The sequence below is a fragment of the Papilio xuthus genome, unplaced genomic scaffold, assembly GCF_000836235.2.
Source record: "Papilio xuthus unplaced genomic scaffold, Pxut_1.1 DF827789.1, whole genome shotgun sequence".
Classification (NCBI taxonomy): domain Eukaryota; kingdom Metazoa; phylum Arthropoda; class Insecta; order Lepidoptera; family Papilionidae; genus Papilio; species Papilio xuthus.
Window position 1 is genome coordinate 399,907 of NW_013530860.1, and position 22,382 is coordinate 422,288.

The window sequence follows — 22,382 nt, forward strand, 5'->3', positions numbered from 1 at the left end:
CTATTCTACGGTTCCGAATTCTTAATTAAGATAGCATTTCTGTGACTCTGTCAAAGTCAATGTCGTATTCGAAATTAATGCAGAGGGTAATCTGCGCATTTATGTAAGATAGAAATATAACTGTTATAACTCTATTGTTATGCAAATTATTACATACTATCCTATATACATCGTGAGAAGGTTCCTGTCTGCAGCCCTGACCACAGTTTTTTTTTTATATCATAAGGTGGCAAACGAGCGAGCGGCCATCTGTAATCGCTGAAATAGCGAAGTGACCGTTGCCCATAGACATACGCAATTTCATATGCGTTGCCTACCTTTAATCGACGGACGAGAGGATGCACAGATAGAAAACATTTCTATGCATCCTCTCATCCGGAAGGTCCACTTCCACTTCCCATCCTTTCCTTATAAGAATAAGGGTGGGAAGGGAAAGGGGACTAAATTAGGCCTCCGGGACGCACATTCATCAGACGAAACGCGGAATTGCTTCCACTTCACGCCTGTCTTCTGTGTGGTTGTTTAAGTCATGGGATTCCGCAGCCGGTGGTGTTCTGTTTTTAATTATCCTATTATTTTTAGTTTTATTAATTACCGTGTTTTCTATAAAAAGTGTTCAGATTTAAAATCTTAATCCTTTTTTATTTTTATTACCTTACGAGGATTAAGTAAACCATTTAAAAGTTTATTACTTTTATATCGATAAAATAGTAATAAGAGATATCGTAAAAATTTACGCGGATATAGATCGTATGTAACAGCCGAATAGTGAATGTAAAACACATTCATTTGCACATATCTGTGTATTTAGGTATGTTTTCAATAACCGCTGTAATACTTTATCATGGTTAATTTCATTTTATAAACATTGATGTAATAGATAAGATACGGAAGGGCATAGAGTTCGGATGGTGAGCGCTCGACGTCCGCGGCGAGCGCGGTAGCAGTGCGCGGCCACGCAAAGCAGTCGCTCCAGTGAAAGCCAAGCCCGTCTGAAAGCGTCGCCCGCCCAACGGCCGGTGGCCCGGCGGCGCGCATCCGCCTAAAATGGGGTGATCGGGCGTCGTGGTGTCGTGTTCCCGGTATAAAAAGCAACCGCGCTCCCCGCCGCCGGTCAGAACGGCTTCAAACGTAAGTAGGCACGCACGTGCACGCCCCGTGCGATTGTGTTATCGTGTACCGCGAGTGTCCGTGTGACGTCGAACGCGCCAGCTGATTTGCCGATTGGATTTGGATTTTTGTGCGAGTGGTCTCTCCAGTGGATACCGTTTGTTTATTGATCGATGGTGATGGTCGTTGCGCGTTGAGTGTGAACAACAGTAAACGAAATAGTAAATATTACCAACGAGTTCGAACCGATTATCGTCCCGCCCAGACGCCAGTAACATTAACACAACACGACACACGAATAACAACAGAGGTACAGTCATACATTATACTCTCGATTGAACAATTAATTGAGCGAAAGAGGCGGAACGACAATCGGAATTCGAATCCATTAGCCATTGCCATAAAAGACAATAAACAACAAAGCACGATCGAGTAAATCCGCTGGCGGTGTTCCAGTGCGCTCCAGTGACGTAACATCCGCGTAGAGCCGATCGGGATAGCCAATAAAAACGAACGCACGAAAGTCGGGTATTACGCAAACGGCGTCCGCGCTGGCATCGTTCCCAAATCGGCCTCTACTCGGGTTACGGCCACAAATAGCCGCACGGGCGGGCGCTGCGGCGGCACTCGATAGCGGCCAGTCTAACGCGCTGTGCTCCACAGGAAGGCTCCAGGGCTGTGTTCTCGTGTCTCGACTAGCCCAAAGTCTCGTTAGCCCTCCGAAATGCCGAAGCCACAAGTACAAGAGGGCGAGGACCCCGATCCGACCCCGTACCTGTTCGTTTCTCTGGAACAGAAACGTATCGACCAAAGCAAGCCCTACGATGGCAAGAAAGCTTGCTGGGTACCAGACGAGAAGGAGGGCTTCGTGCAGGGTGAAATTAAGGCCACCAAGGGCGACCTGGTGACCGTCAACCTCCCCGGAGGCGAGGTAATTATGGCAGCAAGGATAAGTTAAAGTTACTTTCAAAATAAGTTTATAAACTTAAACTTAGATAAACTAACAGTTCACCACTATTGAGAGATTAAATTAAATCTAATGCAATTACCCCATGAAAAACAGTAAAGCCTTTATGAGGATATAGAACATAGATATGGAAATAACTTTCTTAAAGACAATTAAAAATAGAAACAATATTAGACTTAATTAAGTGAATATACTGCTATCAAAGATAACTTTAATTTTTATTTTAACTTAGTACTATCATTAAGGAATAACTTAAGGGGAAGTGCACGTTTGTAAACACATACTTAATGCATTTGTTGAATGAGCAGGAGAAGACACTTAAAAAGGACCTTCTATCACAAGTGAATCCACCGAAATTCGAAAAAGTCGAGGACATGGCGGACTTGACTTACCTTAACGAGGCCGCTGTGCTGCATAACCTCAGACAACGATACTATGCGAAACTCATCTACGTAAGTAGGCGCGAAAAGCGCCTTTACCACTATAGTAATAATGACGATAATATCTTTCCCACAGACCAAAGACTTCAAGAAGGATCTTGTAGCTCAAGTGAACCCGCCTAAGTACGAGAAATGCGAGGATATGTCCAACTTGACATACCTCAACGACGCTTCGGTTTTGTATAACTTGAAGCAGAGATATTATCATAAGCTTATCTACGTAAGTCAGGACTCGGCAGCGGTTGCAGCGTTCAAGTGTGCCCCGTCTCTCCACGTGCATGACTCCAAGCAAACTTCTCTTTCTACATCTACTCTCACATACTTGATTTGCGACCAAAACTTAAAGTAACTTCTAAGTTTGAAACTTAATTTTAGACTTTACATGTTCAAGTTTAAAAAAATATTGTTTGAAGAGAAACTTCAGAATAATTCCTTGGAAAGTTAAGTTACCAGGATAAATAACCAATAGTTTAATTTTAAATCTATAATTTTTATCAATAAAACAGAAAAACTTTTACAATCAACGCTTCATAAGCGTATTTAAAAGCAAAGTGTAATCAAGTTTTTACGTCTCTATTTATAACTTGTCTTAATTAGAACTTGAATTTGATTTGATGTACAATTAAGAAATTAGTACATCCAAACTTAATTTATATTCTACAACACAATTAGACAAGAAACTCAAAAGAATAATATTAAGATCATTTTGTAAGAATTTGGGAAAGTAAAAATTAACAAAGGTCGCATTCAAGTTTCCATTCCCTATCAATCCATTTCAGATTCACAGCCGATCTTGAACCCTTTTACACAGGACAAGTCGGTCAACGGACAGCTCGGCGTCTAAAAAACAATTCTTCTTAGTATAGTTTTCTCAGTGTTGTCATAGTTTTTTCTTCAGAAATTGCCGTGAATTTCTAATGACGTTACAATTTTATTCTGTATTGCCATCTCTGTTATTTTCTAAAGAGAAAGGGATGGCAATATTGTAACATTTACGAGCGTCGAGATTCACTGTTATTCTGAGTGTTTTCCAGACATTGGATATTATGACGTCCTTTGTTATATGTTATTGTGTTTTAACATAGTATTTTGTACAGACATATATTATTGTTTATATTATAATAAATATACTTATCAATGTATGTACAGAATATTTTGTTTATAAACTTTCTTAGCACATAGAGGGAAAGTATCATTACAATACAATCTCTGTGCTGGTGTGGTCATTTGAGTTGTTTTGTTATTCAGTTGTTCCTATCAATTCCCACTGCCGTAAGACTTGTACAAAAATATATTTTATCTCTGTTTATTCAAAGAGGATAAGTGAGATGACAGGATGTTTTTGTATATCTGTTACGTCAGTGGAAAATAGTAAGTTTCATAAATAAATATCGAATGTTTTTTAAAATATTTATCATGAAACTTTGGAATTTTTTACGTGTTACCATTATTACGTGTCGAATATGTAACAAAAATGGTCGTGTAAAAGCTAAAGCAAGAGCGTCCCTTCCTAATATTAGTACAGCAAAAAATTAGTCATAATCTTAGGATAGTAAAAATTGCCCATTCCAGTCACATTGAAATAATAATTTGAACAGATACATTAATTTAACGATTTGAAAGTCAAGAAACTAAAATCCAAAAAGCATACCCACGACCAATTTTCGTTACAAATTTCTCATTAAATTATTGTCTTCACCAGTACTAATGTTCATATAATCAACAGACTTACTCGGGTCTCTTCTGTGTGGCCATCAATCCCTACAAGAGGTTCCCCGTGTACACGACCCGATGCGCCAGGCTGTACCGAGGCAAGCGTCGCTCGGAAGTGCCGCCTCACATTTTCGCCATTTCCGATGGCGCTTACGTAAACATGTTGACCAACCACGAGAATCAATCTATGTTGATTACGTAAGTTATTATAACTTTATGAAATGCTACTTCAAGAAATCTTATACATTAAGGTTCCATACCTCGAAAGGAAAAAAACAGAACCCTTAGGATCACTTTCTCGTCCGTCTGTTTGTGTCTGTCAAGACCCTTTTTCATATTTCAAAATATTTAATGCAGAAACAAAATTTGAAAACACCAAAATAATCTCAAACCAATCCCCATTTTATGATCTTTTTACATTAGTAAAATTAAGGAAAATACAAAAGTTTACTTCTAAAAATTGAGGTCAAAAAGTTTCTTGTCAAAACTTAACACGACACTTGGAACCCCTGTTTTATACAAAAAATAACTCAACAGCGGTGAGTCTGGTGCCGGAAAGACTGAGAACACGAAGAAGGTAATTGCGTACTTCGCCACCGTCGGTGCTTCGCAGAAGAAGGACCCGTCGCAAGAGAAGAAGGGCTCCCTTGAGGACCAGGTCGTACAAACTAACCCTGTTCTTGAAGCCTTCGGTAACGCCAAGACCGTGCGTAACGACAACTCTTCCCGATTCGTAAGTATCTTTTTATACAATTTAAACCTTAGTCATAATATTTTTTTTAGTAATTTTACCTTGTTGATTCATTTAAATGCGATACAGTGATTCTTGACTTTATGATATGTTCAAATAGTTTCTTTTCACAATCTTAGTTCGTGATATTGACATATAAAATGTGCCCTCGAGAGTGTTTTGATGTCCAATTTATGTTTGTATCTGATACTAAAAGATCTTTTCTCTTCTTCTCCAGGGTAAATTCATCCGTATCCACTTCGGACCTTCTGGTAAACTGGCTGGTGCTGATATCGAGACCTGTAAGTTCTTCATCACCTGAATTAAGTAGATTTTGACTTAATGAAGTTTGTACTTAACTATGATTTTATTCTTTTTCGCCAGACCTGCTTGAGAAGGCTCGTGTCATCTCCCAGCAAGCCTTGGAGCGTTCTTACCACATCTTCTACCAAATGATGTCCGGATCCGTCGCTGGCCTTAAGGGTGCGTATAGTCAATATACAAATTGTACAAGAAATATTAAGTTTTATAATTTATTTTGTAAACTAAATTGTCATTTATTATATTTGTAGTAAAGTTCAATTTGTTATGTTCAGTTTACTTTTAAGGTGATATGTTTTTTATTAGTTTACTGTTAGGTTATGAAATTATTTTATTAAGTAGATTAATTTTGAATAGAGAAACTATCACGTACACTATACAAACACCTGTGTAACGAGACTGCCCCTACCGATTTACCATGTAGTACCCTAATAATTTAAATTGAGTTCCGCCATTTAGACATGTGTCTCCTGTCAAACGACGTATATGATTATCACATCGTATCGCAAGGAAAAACCACCATCCCGAACGTAGACGATGGAGAGGAATGTCTATTGACTGATGTAAGTTGAGCCTCCAAGAGACTTGGAGTGCTCTGACGACGATGCAATGTGTTCATTGGTTACTTCTTTTGTACCGCGCGCCGCACGCAACCGGCGCGCGGGATACAGACTATATCTCGCCCTGGAACGGCCTGAGATGTTTAGAATAGTTTATCCGTTGTATTAGAGCATGTTCACCCTTTGAACCCTTTAGTTGAGCACCAAATACCAAACGTGACTGTAAATGGTGTAATTTTATAGCAATCTGCTTGTTGTCCAACAACGTCATGGATTACAACATCGTATCCCAAGGCAAGACCGTAATCCCCGGCGTCGATGACGGCGAGGAAATGAGGCTTACCGACGTGAGTCTAGAACGAGACTGATGGCTCATCTCATTGTGCAAAAACATTTTTATCTGTCGACTTCTCTACTTCATTCCGCTTGCTTCGCTTACGGCCGCACCGGTCTTTGCATGTGTATGTCAGATGATTTCGTGTTTACAGAGTTAACGATGCTAAGCAACCGCATCGGGGACTATCCCCTCATTAGTCAGGGGAAGACTCGGATACCTGGAGTCAACGATTCCGAAGAATTTGATAAGACGCTCGTAAGTTGCGAACTTTCGCATGGAGCGCGCGTCTCGATTGGATTTTTCGGACGTAGTCCTGTTATCACCAAATTTCTGACATTCACATGATTGCTCGCTCCTTGCAAAGGTTCAGATGGGCTTATTGCACAGGTTTTTATATCACGATATATATTACGCTCCTTCCCTGTCCAGCACCAGCACCCCCCACAGTAATATAACACCGACACAATTACAGGTGAACTATTTGAAGAGTACGGTTAGGTTAGCAGATATCGGAGCGTCTAAAATAGTGTTTTGTTTAACTTTAATAAAATTATTTTGATTTCTATCTACAGAGATGTGTATGTTATCCAACGACGTATATGATTATTATAACGTCTCTCAGGGTAAGATTACCATCCCAAATGTCGATGACGGCGAAGAATGTGTCTTGACTGATGTAAGTTACATAGAAACAATATTTGGTGTCCCTTGTGAAAAGCGACCAGACGTTCCTTGAACATTCTAGAACGTAGTGATTAGATTAGATACCCTCCGACCATTTGTAAAACTGAAATTATTGGTGACAAATGGTTCAATAGACCCCGAAAATATTGTATGCTCGCACGATAGTGGGTGCTATATTGTACCCGTACCCGAACATAGCATTTCGCAAATCCTGTGCATTAGTTCAAGAATTATAGCACTAATTCCGCCTTAATGCTTTTAATCAATTACTAACAAAAATACTAATATTGATTTAATATTGTTTATTTCTTTCACAATAAAGTGTTTTTATTTTTTAATTTCATTTTGGTATTCACATTTTGAAAATTTTACACTAGTTAATTAAATTATCATATTATTTATGAGCACCTGTTAATAATTTCATTCATCACAATGTAAATCAGCTAAAATAGCTTAACCTAATATTTGTTTATACAATTGTAGCAAGCCTTCGACATTTTGGGCTTCACCCAAGAGGAGAAGGACAATGTGTACAAGATCACCGCCGCCGTCATGCACATGGGCTGCATGAAGTTCAAGCAGAGGGGTCGCGAGGAACAGGCTGAGGCTGACGGTACCGAGGTAAAAACCATTTTTACGACTTAATGATACAACAAAACGTTCTTAAATATCCGTTACGTGCAGAATGTTGCAGCAAAAGTAGACCACTCATAGGATCTAAATCATTACAGAAAGTCTAGTTTTTTTATGGAACAGATAGACAAAATGTTATAGATTTAACTTATTAAAATTTGTCTCACATATCGTGTTTCTCCTTCTACAGGATGGTGACAAGGTTGCCAAGCTCCTCGGTGTCGACTGCCAGGATCTGTACAAGAACTTGTTGAAGCCGCGCATCAAGGTCGGAAACGAGTTCGTCACCCAGGGTCGTAACAAGGACCAGGTCACCAACTCCGTGGGTGCTCTCTGCAAGGGCATGTTCGATCGTCTCTTCAAGTGGCTCGTCAAGAAGTGTAACGAGACTCTAGACACCAAGCAGAAGAGGCAGCACTTCATTGGTGTGCTGGATATTGCTGGTTTCGAGATTTTCGACGTGAGTATTTGGAGCAAGGGGATCTTGGGAAACTTGGTGTATTAGTTCCTTGTAGGTAAATTTTAAGGAACATCTCTAAGATCAAGAGACAGACGTGACCATCTGATACACCTGGATCACGTCAAATTGGAAAAAAAGAAAAAAGGCCTACATCTAGCTGTAGATAATACTTATAATGTGTAATTAATATTTATTTTCACAGGATTTACTTAGCAGGTAGCACAGAATCCTTGTCAGTAGTGTATTCATATGCTGGGTTCGAATCCCAGAAAAAATTTTAAAGGTGATTGGAAATCGGGTGGATTAATGTACAAAAAAATCCACCCAAACGATTTCTTTGATAATATTATAAATTTACTTCTTTAGTTCAACGGGTTCGAACAACTTTGTATTAACTTCACAAACGAGAAACTGCAACAATTCTTCAACCATCACATGTTTGTGTTGGAGCAAGAGGAATACACCAGGGAGGGCATTCACTGGGAGTTCATTGACTTTGGAATGGACTTAGTGGCCTGCATTGACCTTATTGAAAAGGTACATAGGGTCTGCGATACCCTGGGTTGGGCGCACCGCCCGCAGCGCTATCAATGTTTTGTCAAGCTATCTCTGAGTATCCTGCTGACTAATTTTTATATGTAGCTTAATGTTTATAGTGTAGACTTGTCTTAACATTTTTTTCCTATCCATTCATCTGGGTTTCGTATTGTTTATAAAAGTTCAACGGTTTCGAGCAACTCTGCATTAACTTCACAAACGAGAAGCTCCAGCAATTCTTTAACCACCACATGTTCGTATTGGAGCAAGAAGAGTACAAAAAGGAGGGCATCAATTGGGCCTTCATCGATTTCGGAATGGACTTGCTCGCTTGTATCGATCTTATCGAGAAGGTAATAGGCCACGTGCCCGTTGCTCGTCGCCCGTCATCGTTAATGAACAACTGAAGGCGGGTCTACGTTTGGTTACATTCGCCAAGTCTATGGGGATAGATACGGCTCGTAGATGTATCGTTTGCAATCGCGACTCTATCGGGATAGAAGCGACTCCCAAACCCATCACAGTTCCTCTTGTCACTCCGTAAGGTTCAACCGAAGACGGAATGTGATCCGTACTTGTTGTATCTTATAATAAACCCCTAACATTCCTTATTAATTGTCTACCTGCAGTACAACGGTTTTGAACAACTCTGCATTAATTTCACCAACGAGAAACTCCAGCAGTTCTTTAACCATCATATGTTCGTGCTGGAGCAAGAGGAATACCAGCGCGAAGGCATCGAGTGGACTTTCATTGATTTTGGCATGGACCTTCAACATTGCATTGACCTTATTGAAAAGGTATATGGCGGCAACGCAACTATGAACGCTTGCATCTCGCCATAGCCTCCGAGTGAAGTCTTTAGATAACCTTTAACTAAAATGGATATTTAAGGATATCATTTGGAGGTGTTAGGGAAGCTAAATGCTCATTGTGTTTTGTGTGCTACCTTTGTGTGTTCTTATGTATAAAATCCTTCTACTCACATACACACTTCTCAGATACACACACATACACGCACACACAAACCACGCCACAACAATTAGCACCACTTTGATTAAGTTAGATTATTTTTTTCATGTTACGATGCAGATGAACAGTTTTAACCAGCTCTGTGTAAACTTTACCAACGAGAAATTGCAACAATATTTTAATCATTACATGTTCATATTAGAACAAGAGGAGTATGAGAGAGAAAGGATCCAATGGACCTTTATTGATTTCGGTTTGGATCTTCAACCGACGATAGATTTGATAGAAAAGGTATTAGAGATTTTTGATGCAATCTTAGAAGCTGAGCAGGAATACTGGAGGCTTCGGGCAAAAATAGAAAAGTAAAACCCGCAGACGCAATAGATAATAAAAATATTCTGACTTTAGATGCCTTGCACGCGGTAATTTACAACTATAGAGACGATTGTTAGATAAAATTTCTGATGTAGTTTTTACATTCACAATATTACTATAGTTTTCTACACAGCAATTAGTGAAGCACACAAACAATACTCAAAGTAACATCCAAAGAATGATAATAATAATATTCGCCTATAAAATTTGCAAAATGCCTTTTTTCGTAGATTACCGGCTTTTCTCATAGTGATTGCAAATAATTTAAAATATCACGTAAGTTTTATTTAGCACAGAGGAAAATAAATAACAGTTTAAAAATCATTATAATATTTGATGGTACAACACACGCACAATTTTCTTCTATTCGCATGTTGCTTTTTATTTTAACGCATAACACTTTTAGTATTAAGTTACACAATACAATTTCAATTATTATGATCAAAAAAAAAGTATATACAAAGTTAAAACAAAAGAATAAAGAAAGTAATTCACAATTACATATTTTATTACACATTCAAGTTGAATTTCTTGCAAATATTTGATACACTATTCAAATCAGACAATTTAGGAAATACAGTTCATCGTCTAACGTATTCCATACGTTTTCAGCCTATGGGTATCCTCTCCATTCTTGAGGAAGAGTCTATGTTCCCCAAGGCCACTGATCAGACCTTCGTTGAGAAGTTGAACAACAACCACTTGGGTAAATCTGCTCCCTACCTGAAGCCTAAACCCCCCAAGCCTGGTTGCCAGGCCGCCCACTTCGCCATCGGCCATTACGCTGGAAATGTAAGTATCTACAAGTTCCTAAGAAATCAAACCTTAATCAAGTAATAACTACACTACGATTGTTAAGAGTAGATAATACACACCTAAGAAATAAAGCAATAAAGCTAGTAATTATGGAGTAACATAACGTCTGTCAAATTCCATTTCTCCTGCTAAAACAGGCGTTTCCTAGGAACTCTTCGAGTAAAACAATTGTTTACTTATATTTTGTTTGTCTGTTGAAATAGGTCGGCTACAACATCACTGGCTGGCTTGAGAAGAACAAGGACCCTCTTAACGACACCGTTGTCGACCAGTTCAAGAAGGGCGCCAACAAATTGTTGGTTGAGATCTTCGCTGATCATCCTGGCCAGTCTGGTGATGCCAGTGCTGGTGGTGGTGGCAAGGGTACGTGTTAATTTCAATCATGAAAACTTATCTTATTTATTATTATTTAATTTATAATTTTCTTTCAAGCATTCCCAGGAATAGTCTTTTTTATATTATTTTTATAAGAAACACACAAGTGCTGAAGGAATGGGTACGTGAGCTGTAAAACACTTCTGTGAACATACGATAGATATTAAAATCATATTCATTATTGCACTAATATTTCAGCTCTATGAACATAATAAACATCATAAAGTTGATCGTACTTACAAAGTACAACAGTAAGCCGATCTTCATTAAAACATGTCAAAAAAAGGATGAAATCTTTTCAATACTTTGTCATATTACTTACTTCTTTTTTAAACAAATTAGGCGCTGGAGGCAAGCGCGCCAAGGGTTCTGCCTTCCAGACTGTGTCATCACTCTACAGGGTAAACATAAATCTCCCTTTCGAGATTTGCTTAAATGTCTTCTATGTAGCTTTATTGTCTTCGTCTACAACACGCTTAGGGTTGGTTTCAGATGCTCATATCGTCAATACGATTGCACCCAGAAGCCAGTCCTCTATGCTTTCACATTAATCACTTGTCCACGTCAATGTATGTTTTACAGCACAGCTCATGTTGCCGAGTGTCCTGTCGGTGTATCTACGAGTCTTATTGTCAAATGTGTAGTCCCTGTGACGTTCTTGTGTCCGTCCGTTTTAACTAATCTTTGCTTGTAAATGTATATCCATAGGCGGTCGCGGTAAGAAGGGCGGTGGTTTCGCTACTGTCTCCTCCGCATACAGGGTACTTATGTGTTTATGATTTTCCTTAGTTGGATTTGATTTTATATCATCCTAATGATGTCAACTATTACTACTTGGATGTAGTGCATCAATTTTGCATACCAGTGGCTTTCTCTACACAGGACAGTGACGAGAAATACATGAAACTTTCGAGACCAACGAGGCAATTGTCACCTCCGAAATTCATTTATTAAATGTTTAATATTCAATTAATATCATTATCATTTAAACACGACACGCTTAAAAAGCAGTTGTGTCGATCTGTTTTATAATTCTAAAGAGTATAAAACCGGAAATTGTTTTTAAAAGTATCATTTATTGGTCTTAGTTTCGACCTACTTACTGCCGATTAAAAACTCGAGCTATTTGTGTGTGTGTTTGTGTAATTTTTGTTGTGTTTTGTGTGATCTAACCATGTTACTTGTTCATTTTACCATAAATTACTTCATGTTTTCACCTCATGGTACGTTTGCTTTTTATGTCCAAAATATATTGTCATTATAAACATGGCAATAATAAATTATTTGTAATTCAAAACCTTGATCTTAAAAATCATATTGCTTTTGACTAAAAACATGCTAAAGACAGACATTTTAATGGTGTAACTCTTATAGGAACAACTTAACAACCTGATGACAACTTTGAGGTCAACACAGCCTCACTTCGTCCGTTGTATCATTCCCAACGAATTGAAACAGGCTGGTGAGTATACAAAATCTCATTACTAAATCCTAATACTTTTACAAAAGTAACAACTTTAAATTATACGTAAAATGTTCTTCTCAAAACTGAAGAAATTTGAAATCATTCCCCGTATTACAGGAAATGTGTTAATCTTGCGAAAAGTTTAGATAGTGACGCATCGCAAATTTTCAACTGTATGATTCAGCTGTTCAAAAATAACATCGCTTTACGATACATGAAAAGTTTTTAAATGTGTCATCATTTAAAAGAATTAGTTATGAAGATGTTTATCTAATAGCCCCAGATTCTTTGGCGTTACTAATTGAAATTAGTCGGGGAATGTGTTCGATCTTTTCACTAGATAATGTTTAAAGAGAATGCTATCACTGACCTCGATCTCTTTGTTGTCCAGGTCTCATCGACTCCCACCTTGTGATGCACCAGCTCACCTGTAACGGTGTGCTTGAAGGCATCCGTATTTGCCGTAAAGGTTTCCCCAACAGGATGGTCTACCCCGACTTCAAGCTCCGGTAAGATTTTGATTTCAAAAACAAACCAATAAAATCTATTTCCAGCGCAACTCTCAACCGACAAATATTTATGATCCGTAGGAGTATTAAATAAACCACGATATTTTTGAATTCAAGGATCATATTTATTCTTATAAGTGGCGTCAACACTGTTAGCTGGTGTAAACTAAATTCTTTCAGCTCTGGAAGTTTCTATAGAAACTATTTTATTCTGGTATTGCAGCTGACTTCTGACGTCATTACAATATGTGCACGCGACGGTGAGCAACCGTTTCTAAAATTGTTTCCTCATGTAAACTCTGTCTTAGACTCCGCACCTGGGGATGGCGATGAGCAATCGACTTTTATTAGCAAGCACCCACCACTTTTGAAATAATAACATATTATTATAAACAGTTACATGATTCTTGCTCCCGCCCTCATGGCTGCCGAAAGTGATCCTAAAATAGCAGCAAGGAAGTGTCTGGAGTCTGTCGAACTCGACCCTGAGAGTTATCGTATTGGTCATACAAAGGCAAGATAGTAAAAGGATTAGATTATGAATGGTAGTGTTGACTTAGCATGTTAAGACTATAGCACGAAACTCTAAAAAATAGAGTGTAATTACTAGTTTACACAGTTTGAATTTTTCTTCTACATACGTATGGTACATTTGGAATTAGGACTTGAGTATTTCTTCCTTAGTTATTAAATCCCACATAAAGGTATACAAGCAGATACTGATACAACTATAAAACATGACAATGAGAGTCATGCTGTTATTTTTTCTCCTTCGACACCAAAAAGCTACGACGTATATTAAGCTGTATGAATTTTCTATGACATTAGCTTATCGAGTGCGTGTATATTTTGACAATGTAGCTACAAGATCCTGGCTCCTCAAGCTGCTGACAAGGAGACCGATCCTAAGAAAGTCGCTCAAGTGATCCTGGATGCGACGGGCTTGGACCCCGAGTCCTACCGTCTCGGTCACACCAAGGCATGTCTACAGTCGGTTTTTGTAGTTTAGCGGTTTGACATCATCGGTTCGAGAACACCCGATAGATCGCAATATCCTTACCCGTACCGTTTGGGGCACAACTTGACAGTGTCACAATGATCCTTAAACCTTAGTGTACCAAGGTCGCTTTCCTTTTAGAGCCCACGCTACACAGGCTCGTTTGGTATCCTAGTGTTATATCATGTATTTATTTGTTTTTACAACTTGTGTGCTCCTTAAACGCAGATACAAAATTCTGTGCCCGAACCTCCTCAAAGAGCCAATTACACCAGAGAAAGCCACACAGAAAATTCTCGAACACACCGGCTTGGATTCAGAGTCTTTCAGGCTCGGAAAGACCAAGGTAGAATACCGTGCTTAAGAAAAGTAAAATGCATGCATTCAACACAATTTTTTAAATGCACTAAATGTCTGTAGTTCCACCCTGTCTCTACACCTTCCTGATGTATGTTAAAATAACATTATGTTTTCAAAATTAACACATATATATTTAATTTATTTTGTATATATAAAAATGTTTTGTTACTATAAAATCGTATATATTACTAAACCGTCTACGCACTCGACGCATTACTTTAACACTGAATATGGCTGAGCAGGTGTTCTTCCGTGCTGGTGTCCTGGGTCAGATGGAAGAGTTGCGTGACGATAGGTTGTCCAAGATTGTGTCCTGGATGCAGGCGTACATTCGTGGTTACTTGTCTCGCAAAGAGTACAAGAAGCTCCAAGAACAAAGGTACAATTGATTAAAATCTACATACCTCTTACACTTTGTATTCCGCTATTTTATTTTATGAGTGTACTGACATACATGGATATTTGTTAGGTTGGCCCTCCAAGTGGTACAACGCAACTTGCGCAAGTACTTGCAGCTCCGCACCTGGCCCTGGTGGAAGTTGTGGCAGAGGGTCAAGCCCCTCCTCAACGTCACCCGCATCGAAGATGAGATCGCGGTGAGTATCTCCTCCTGTGATTTATCATTATATACTGTGACCCAATAAATTCCAACACTTTTAGCACGCGTGAATCAGGAAAACGCAAATAGACTCGACCGCGCCCACCTGGCGGTTACGTGACACCGCAACACCTGCCGTATCCATTTCTGGATTCCGCCCCCCACTCGCTGGCGCGCGCTTTTTCCACACTCGATGTATAACGTGCGGGGGCGATAATCCCGACCGCTGGAAATCTCCAGCGGGGCTCAGTAGCGGATCGGTCGGCGGCGCGCGCACCACCCTTCCTTACCCAACGAACGAACCGAATTACATTCCTAGTCTTAGTTCATGGTGTGATCCATTAAATAACGATGGCCGATAATCACGTGTCGGTATGGGACGGTGTGGATAAAAGTGGGGACCGTTTACAGAAATTGGAGGAGAAGGCACAGAAGGCCCAGGAGGCTTTCGAGAAGGAAGAGAAGCTCCGCAAGGAGGTTGAGGCTCTCAACGCCAAGCTGCTTGAGGAGAAGACCGCCCTGCTTTCCACCCTTGAGGGTGAGAAGGGCTCTCTCTCCGAGACCCAGGAGCGCGCCAACAAGCTCCAGGCTCAGAAGAACGACCTCGAGAACCAACTCAGGGTAAGTTATGCCATAAGATTATTATAATATATTTTGGTATGAATTTTTAAAATAATTAGTTATCCTGTAATCAATATATTTCATCAAAAGATTTTGATATTAAGAATATTTTCACATTTTTTCAGACAATCCAAAATGGATTACAAACTTATATTCTAAAAAGAGTTCGTTGTTGATATTCAAATTCGTTCAGGTGAAACTGCTTACGAATCAGCTAAACCTTGTGTTTAGGTTATGGCGGTTCATTAAATAAACACAAACTTCGAATACGAAACATTTTCCGTGCGTCTCTGGCCCACATGCGCACTTTATTGCAACTTTTATTACTTGTCTATTGTAATGATAGACACTGCGCAGACACTCTTAGCGGATGTGTGGTAGTAATTAATATAATCGTTAAGCAAATTTTGTAGCAATAATTCTTTATTTAGGACACACAAGACCGCCTCACTCAGGAAGAGGATGCCCGCAACCAGCTCTTCCAGGCTAAGAAGAAGTTGGAGCAGGAGGTCTCCGGCCTCAAGAAGGACATTGAAGACCTCGAGCTGTCCGTCCAGAAGTCCGAACAGGACAAGGCCACCAAGGACCACCAGATCCGCAACTTGAACGATGAGATCGCCCACCAGGATGAGCTTATCAACAAGTTGAACAAGGAGAAGAAGATGCAAGGCGAATCCAACCAGAAGACCTCCGAGGAACTCCAGGCCGCCGAAGACAAGGTCAACCACCTCAACAAGGTCAAGCAGAAGCTCGAACAGACCCTCGACGAGCTCGAAGACTCCCTGGAGCGCGAAAAGAAACTGCGCGCCGACGTCGAGAAGCAGAGGAGGAAGGTGGAAGGAGACCTCAAGCTCACCCAGGAGGCCGTCACCGACCTCGAACGCAACAAGAAGGAGCTCGAACAGACCATCCAGCGCAAGGACAAGGAAATCTCCTCGCTCACCGCCAAGCTCGAGGACGAGCAATCGCTGGTCAGCAAGCTCCAGAAACAAATCAAGGAACTGCAGGCCCGCATCGAGGAGTTGGAAGAGGAAGTGGAATCCGAGCGCCAGGCGCGCGCTAAGGCTGAGAAGCAACGCGCTGACCTCGCCCGTGAGCTTGAAGAGCTGGGTGAGCGCCTGGAGGAAGCCGGTGGCGCCACCTCTGCTCAGATCGAGCTCAACAAGAAGCGTGAGGCCGAGCTCAGCAAGCTGCGCCGCGACCTCGAGGAGGCCAACATCCAGCACGAGTCGACGCTCGCCAACCTCCGCAAGAAGCACAACGATGCCGTTGCGGAGATGGGCGAGCAGCTCGACCAGCTCAACAAGCTCAAGGCTAAGTACGTATTATACATATTAAAAAGGCTGTTTTTTCCTTACAGGGTCTTACTGTATTCAGAAATTTGAGACAGAACATTTAAACCTTAATTAGGTTCCCGATCGTTTTTCAATCGTAGCATATACCAATTCCAAGTGTTATGTTTTCGTTATGTGCTGATACACAATCACTTCGTTTTTCTTGCGTAAGTTACGGAGCAGGCGAATAACAAATTTGATTGCAGGGGTATTCGTTGTACAGTATAATTTGAAAGTATATTTAGACATTGGCAATGGAGTGATTTGCCTGCACTTGTGTTCGGCAGTGACACAAGTATAGAGAGTCACAAACTGATAGTTGAATATATATTCAATTAAAAATTCAGGGCTGAACACGACCGTGCCTCGTGCTACAACGAGCTTAACAACACAAGGGCGGCCATTGACCAAGTCGCAAGGGAGAAGGTAAAATGTCACCCACAATGGCATGGATGCCGCCTGGGTTGATCCTTGCATGGTGTCTCCTTTTATGGAAACAGAGCCACACAATGACAAACTTGACAATTTCACTGTCTCACTGTTAGGTTCGCAATTGACATCATAGAACTATTATTTATTTATATATTTTTGTTATATTCCAACCATTCAGGGCTGAGAAAGAGCGCTCTCAATACTTTAGCGAAGTCAATGACCTTCGTGCCGGTCTCGACCACTTGTCCAACGAAAAGGTACAAAAAAAATAAAAGAATTGTTGGCATCACCAGCTGGATAGCGCTTCGCAGCTTTTACAAAAATATTTCGAAGAACTAAATATAGATCAAACAGAACACGTGTAAACACTTGCACTATAATACGATACGAATAACATTGACCTATTAATTCTTAACCAATTTTTCATTGAGAAAACATGCACGAAAGCTATAACCGCTAAAATAAGTTGTGTTGTATTAACCATATAGTTAACGAATAAAAAATGATTTTTAATTTATTAATCAAAATATTATGCATGATGAATTTCAATTAAAATAAACAAAATAACTTATGTATCATATAACAAAATCAAAATAGGTATACTATTTTAGAATACAACCACCAATAATGAAATTAACTAACATTTTGTGACAAACAAATCAAGGTAAAAATTAAACATGTCCATACATATTAGAAATGACATTATAGGCAAATTTTATTGACACAATTAAAAACAAATCCATTCTCACCATAACTTTCCATTACTAAACTATCGTTTCTGTTAGGCTGCCCAAGAGAAGGTTGTCAAGCAACTGCAACACAACCTCAACGAGGTGCAGAACAAGGCTGACGAGGCCAACCGCACCCTCAATGACCTGGATGCTGCCAAGAAGAAGCTGTCCATCGAGAACTCCGACCTGCTCCGCCAGTTGGAGGAGGCTGAGTCGCAGGTGTCTCAGCTCTCTAAGATCAAGGTGTCGCTCACCACACAGCTTGAAGACACCAAGAGGCTCGCTGACGAAGAAGCCAGGGTATGTACATTTGCTTCAGTCAATTAAATGACGACAAATACATTGGTATCTAATAAATAAACAATGAAATAATTATATTTTATTAACAGGAACGCGCTACCCTTCTTGGCAAGTTCCGCAACTTGGAGCACGACCTCGACAACATTCGTGAACAGGTTGAGGAGGAAGCTGAAGGCAAGGCTGATCTGCAGAGACAGCTTTCCAAGGCTAACGCCGAGGCCCAACTGTGGCGCTCCAAGTACGAGTCCGAGGGTGTTGCCCGCTCCGAAGAGCTGGAGGAGGCCAAACGCAAGCTCCAGGCCCGCCTCGCCGAGGCCGAGGAGACCATCGAGTCCCTCAACCAGAAGGTCGTTGCCCTCGAAAAGACCAAGCAGCGCCTCGCCACCGAAGTCGAGGACTTGCAACTCGAGGTTGACCGTGCCACCGCTATCGCCAACGCTGCTGAGAAGAAGCAGAAGGCCTTCGACAAGATCATTGGAGAATGGAAGCTCAAGGTCGATGACCTCGCCGCTGAACTCGACGCAAGCCAGAAGGAATGCCGCAACTACTCTACTGAACTGTTCCGCCTCAAGGGTGCCTACGAAGAAGGCCAGGAGCAGCTCGAGGCTGTCCGCCGTGAGAACAAGAACCTCGCTGACGAAGTCAAGGACTTGCTCGACCAAATCGGTGAAGGTGGCCGCAACATTCACGAAATCGAGAAGGCCAGGAAGCGTTTGGAGGCCGAGAAGGACGAACTCCAAGCTGCTCTCGAGGAGGCCGAGGCCGCTCTCGAACAGGAAGAGAACAAGGTTCTCCGCGCTCAGCTCGAGCTCTCTCAAGTCAGACAGGAAATCGACAGAAGGATCCAGGAGAAGGAAGAGGAATTCGAAAACACCCGCAAGAACCACCAACGTGCTCTCGACTCCATGCAAGCTTCCCTCGAAGCCGAGGCTAAGGGTAAGGCTGAGGCCCTGCGCATGAAGAAGAAGCTCGAGGCTGACATCAACGAGCTCGAAATTGCTCTTGACCACGCTAACAAGGCTAACGCTGAAGCCCAGAAGAACATCAAACGCTACCAGCAACAGATCAAGGACCTGCAGACCGCCCTCGAGGAGGAACAACGCGCTCGCGATGACGCCCGCGAACAGCTCGGCATCTCTGAACGCCGCGCTAACGCTCTTCAGAACGAGCTCGAGGAGTCCAGAACTCTCCTGGAGCAGGCCGACCGTGCCCGTCGCCAGGCGGAACAAGAGTTGGGAGACGCCCACGAACAGCTCAACGAGTTGTCTGCACAAAGCGCATCGCTCTCTGCGGCCAAGAGGAAACTCGAGTCCGAATTGCAGACTCTTCACTCCGATCTGGATGAGCTCCTCAACGAGGCTAAGAACTCCGAGGAGAAGGCCAAGAAGGCCATGGTTGACGCTGCCAGGCTTGCCGATGAACTTCGCGCTGAACAGGAACACGCTCAGACCCAGGAGAAACTCCGCAAGGCTCTCGAACAACAGATCAAGGAACTCCAAGTCAGGTTGGATGAGGCCGAGGCTAACGCACTCAAGGGAGGCAAGAAGGCCATCCAGAAACTGGAACAGAGAGTCAGGGAACTCGAGAACGAGCTCGACGGTGAACAGAGGAGACACGCTGACGCACAGAAGAACCTGCGTAAGAGCGAGAGGCGTATCAAGGAGCTCAGCTTCCAGGCCGAGGAGGACCGCAAGAACCACGAGCGCATGCAGGACCTCGTCGACAAACTGCAGCAGAAGATCAAGACCTACAAGAGGCAGATCGAAGAAGCAGAAGAAATCGCCGCCCTCAACTTGGCTAAGTTCCGCAAGGCTCAGCAAGAGTTGGAGGAGGCTGAGGAGAGAGCAGACCTCGCTGAACAGGCCATCAGCAAATTCCGTGGCAAGGGACGTGCAGGATCCACCGCGAGAGGAGTCAGCCCAGCGGTGAGTGTCGCTTTTACATAACTTTTCGTATATTACTTTTTGCAGTTGTAATCATTTTCTAAATAATAATTTAGACAGAAATACGAATACAATGAACACTGTTTAGTGTTTTTAATCCACAATTCTAAATTGCTAAACAAAATATCTTCTCTTATTCAGGCGTCCGTTAAAGGGCGCCCCTAGATCACCACAGGAGTATAAGTAAGTGAAAAGAGTGGTTCAACCTTATAGCACCTTAGACAGTGCCACTCCCTTTATACTACAAAAGAAAAACTGATCTCATCAAGTTAAAACCGGTTCGAATCAGATCAAAAGCTTACTATGAAAAGCTTTAAAAGATCATGTTTTCTCATTTGTGGTTGTAATAATCTCTATAGACACCTTTGGTGCCATAGATCCTCATAGTTTTGTTTTCTCCTGCGAATATTTGACCCATTTGTGATTCTTGATGGGAATATCAAGTGACAAGTTTATGTTTCTCCCTTTATATCTATTATTCCTAAGCACGCGGCATGTGCCCTGCATGTTTTGGATGTGGTTTAAGTGATGTGTACTCATAGTTGTCTTTGTTTCCAGCCCCAACGTACGCGCCCCGCCCTCGACGGTTTCGGCACCTTCCCACCAAGGTTCGATCTGGCGCCTGAAAGCGATTTCTAAACGTTCCAAACAACTCAAAAAACGGACTGTACAGATTTTTCGTTGAATTGTAACTTAAAATAAAAAAAAATTGTTATACCTAGTTGAACAAAACGTGTTACGAATGCCTGAAACGAGAAACTGTAAATTAAGGAAAGTAACCATACAACCTTATTTTGTAACGCCAAAAAAACATTTACATTAGAATCTTAATCTTTTTACGGAAGGCTATTTTATAATTTGTTGATATTTATTATTATTTATGATAATTTATTACCGTGGAGTATGTATCGTGTGGAGCGGGCGGAGGGGTGCGCGCGGGGCCGAGGTTACAGAGACACACCCGCCAACCCCTCACCGGCCCCGCGAGCACCTTCCCGCCCGCGTCTCCTTTGACATCCAATAAAGCGATATCGTTGTCATAAAACATTTACCTGGTGTTTTCTTTTTTCTTACCAACCCCTTACACATTACTCTTGGATTAAATAATTGAATGATCGAAAATAAGTTTTAGTTAAACAAGATTGTGATATTTAAATGCCTATGCAATAGAACTCTTATCTAGAAGAGCAACCGAATGAAGAAAGGAAAGAAAGAACATGTTGCAAAGTTTTTTTAGAGTAGTAAAGTAATGGGTCGTGCATAAAACTTATCCATCCATTCTCACAAAGGATGTAGCAAAATGCAACCGAAATGTCTTATAGATTTTGGCTGCTATAGTTGCAGAAAGTGTGATTTTAGAGCTCCAAAAGGTCAGAAATTGATGGAATGGTATACCTAGCCTTTGTATCTTCTTAGTATCTTCGAACGGACGACGTCAAAGTCGGCGAAATCAAAATTTATGAGCTGACTTCTCATATTCAAATTCCTAAGTTCAAAGTCTAGATATTTTGTCAGGTTGCTTATATAAGATGTAAAACATAAACATTTCATGTTTAATATTAATAATTTGGCATAAATTAATTGCATAACATGCTCCATTGGGTTTTCATTAGCAGAGGGAATGACATAGTTGGCCGGTTGCCTGATCTATGAATAAATAATCTATCTAATTTTACTACCACCTAAAGGAAGTGCTATAGCAGTTGCTAGGAGTCAACATTTTCTAAATAGGTTAGTTATGTATCGTTAGGTTAATAATACTATTGGTTTTTACCTTTAAAATACTGTGATACTGACATGTTTTCCAGATTAGAATTGGCACTTACAATTTTGCAGCGCCCAGTTTTTGTCCTACATTGTTAGATCATCATCATCATCTGACTATACGTCCCCACCGAGGGGCTCGGAGCCTAACCTAAGTTACGGGTGGTCATAGTCAACCACGCTGGCCAAGTGCGGGTTGGTTGACTTCACACATATCTTTGAATTACTTCTCAGATATGTGCAGCATCACGATGTTTTCCTTCACCGTAAGAACGTGGGATAAATGTACATATGTAAA

At 41.1% G+C, this 22,382-nt stretch overlaps 1 protein-coding gene across 32 annotated transcripts; it reads left to right on the plus strand.

Annotated features, from left to right (window-relative positions):
• The first annotated feature begins 1,074 nt into the window (after window positions 1-1,074).
• On the plus strand, window positions 1,075-21,369 carry Mhc (myosin heavy chain). Of its 32 annotated transcripts, XM_013308833.1 has the most exons (26): window positions 1,183-1,331; window positions 1,774-2,041; window positions 2,594-2,737; window positions 4,244-4,428; window positions 4,768-4,963; window positions 5,199-5,262; window positions 5,345-5,443; window positions 6,085-6,188; window positions 7,346-7,483; window positions 7,686-7,955; window positions 8,322-8,492; window positions 10,452-10,631; window positions 10,859-11,018; window positions 11,373-11,431; window positions 12,405-12,492; window positions 12,887-13,004; window positions 13,866-13,983; window positions 14,604-14,740; window positions 14,831-14,957; window positions 15,371-15,580; window positions 16,012-16,898; window positions 17,525-17,603; window positions 18,132-18,377; window positions 18,467-20,302; window positions 20,462-20,503; window positions 20,879-21,198. In XM_013308833.1, exons 2-25 carry the CDS (start codon window positions 1,835-1,837, stop codon window positions 20,483-20,485), a joined length of 5,847 nt encoding a protein of 1,948 aa, XP_013164287.1. In that variant the 5' UTR covers window positions 1,183-1,331; window positions 1,774-1,834; the 3' UTR covers window positions 20,486-20,503; window positions 20,879-21,198.
• Window positions 21,370-22,382: the final 1,013 nt, after the last annotated feature.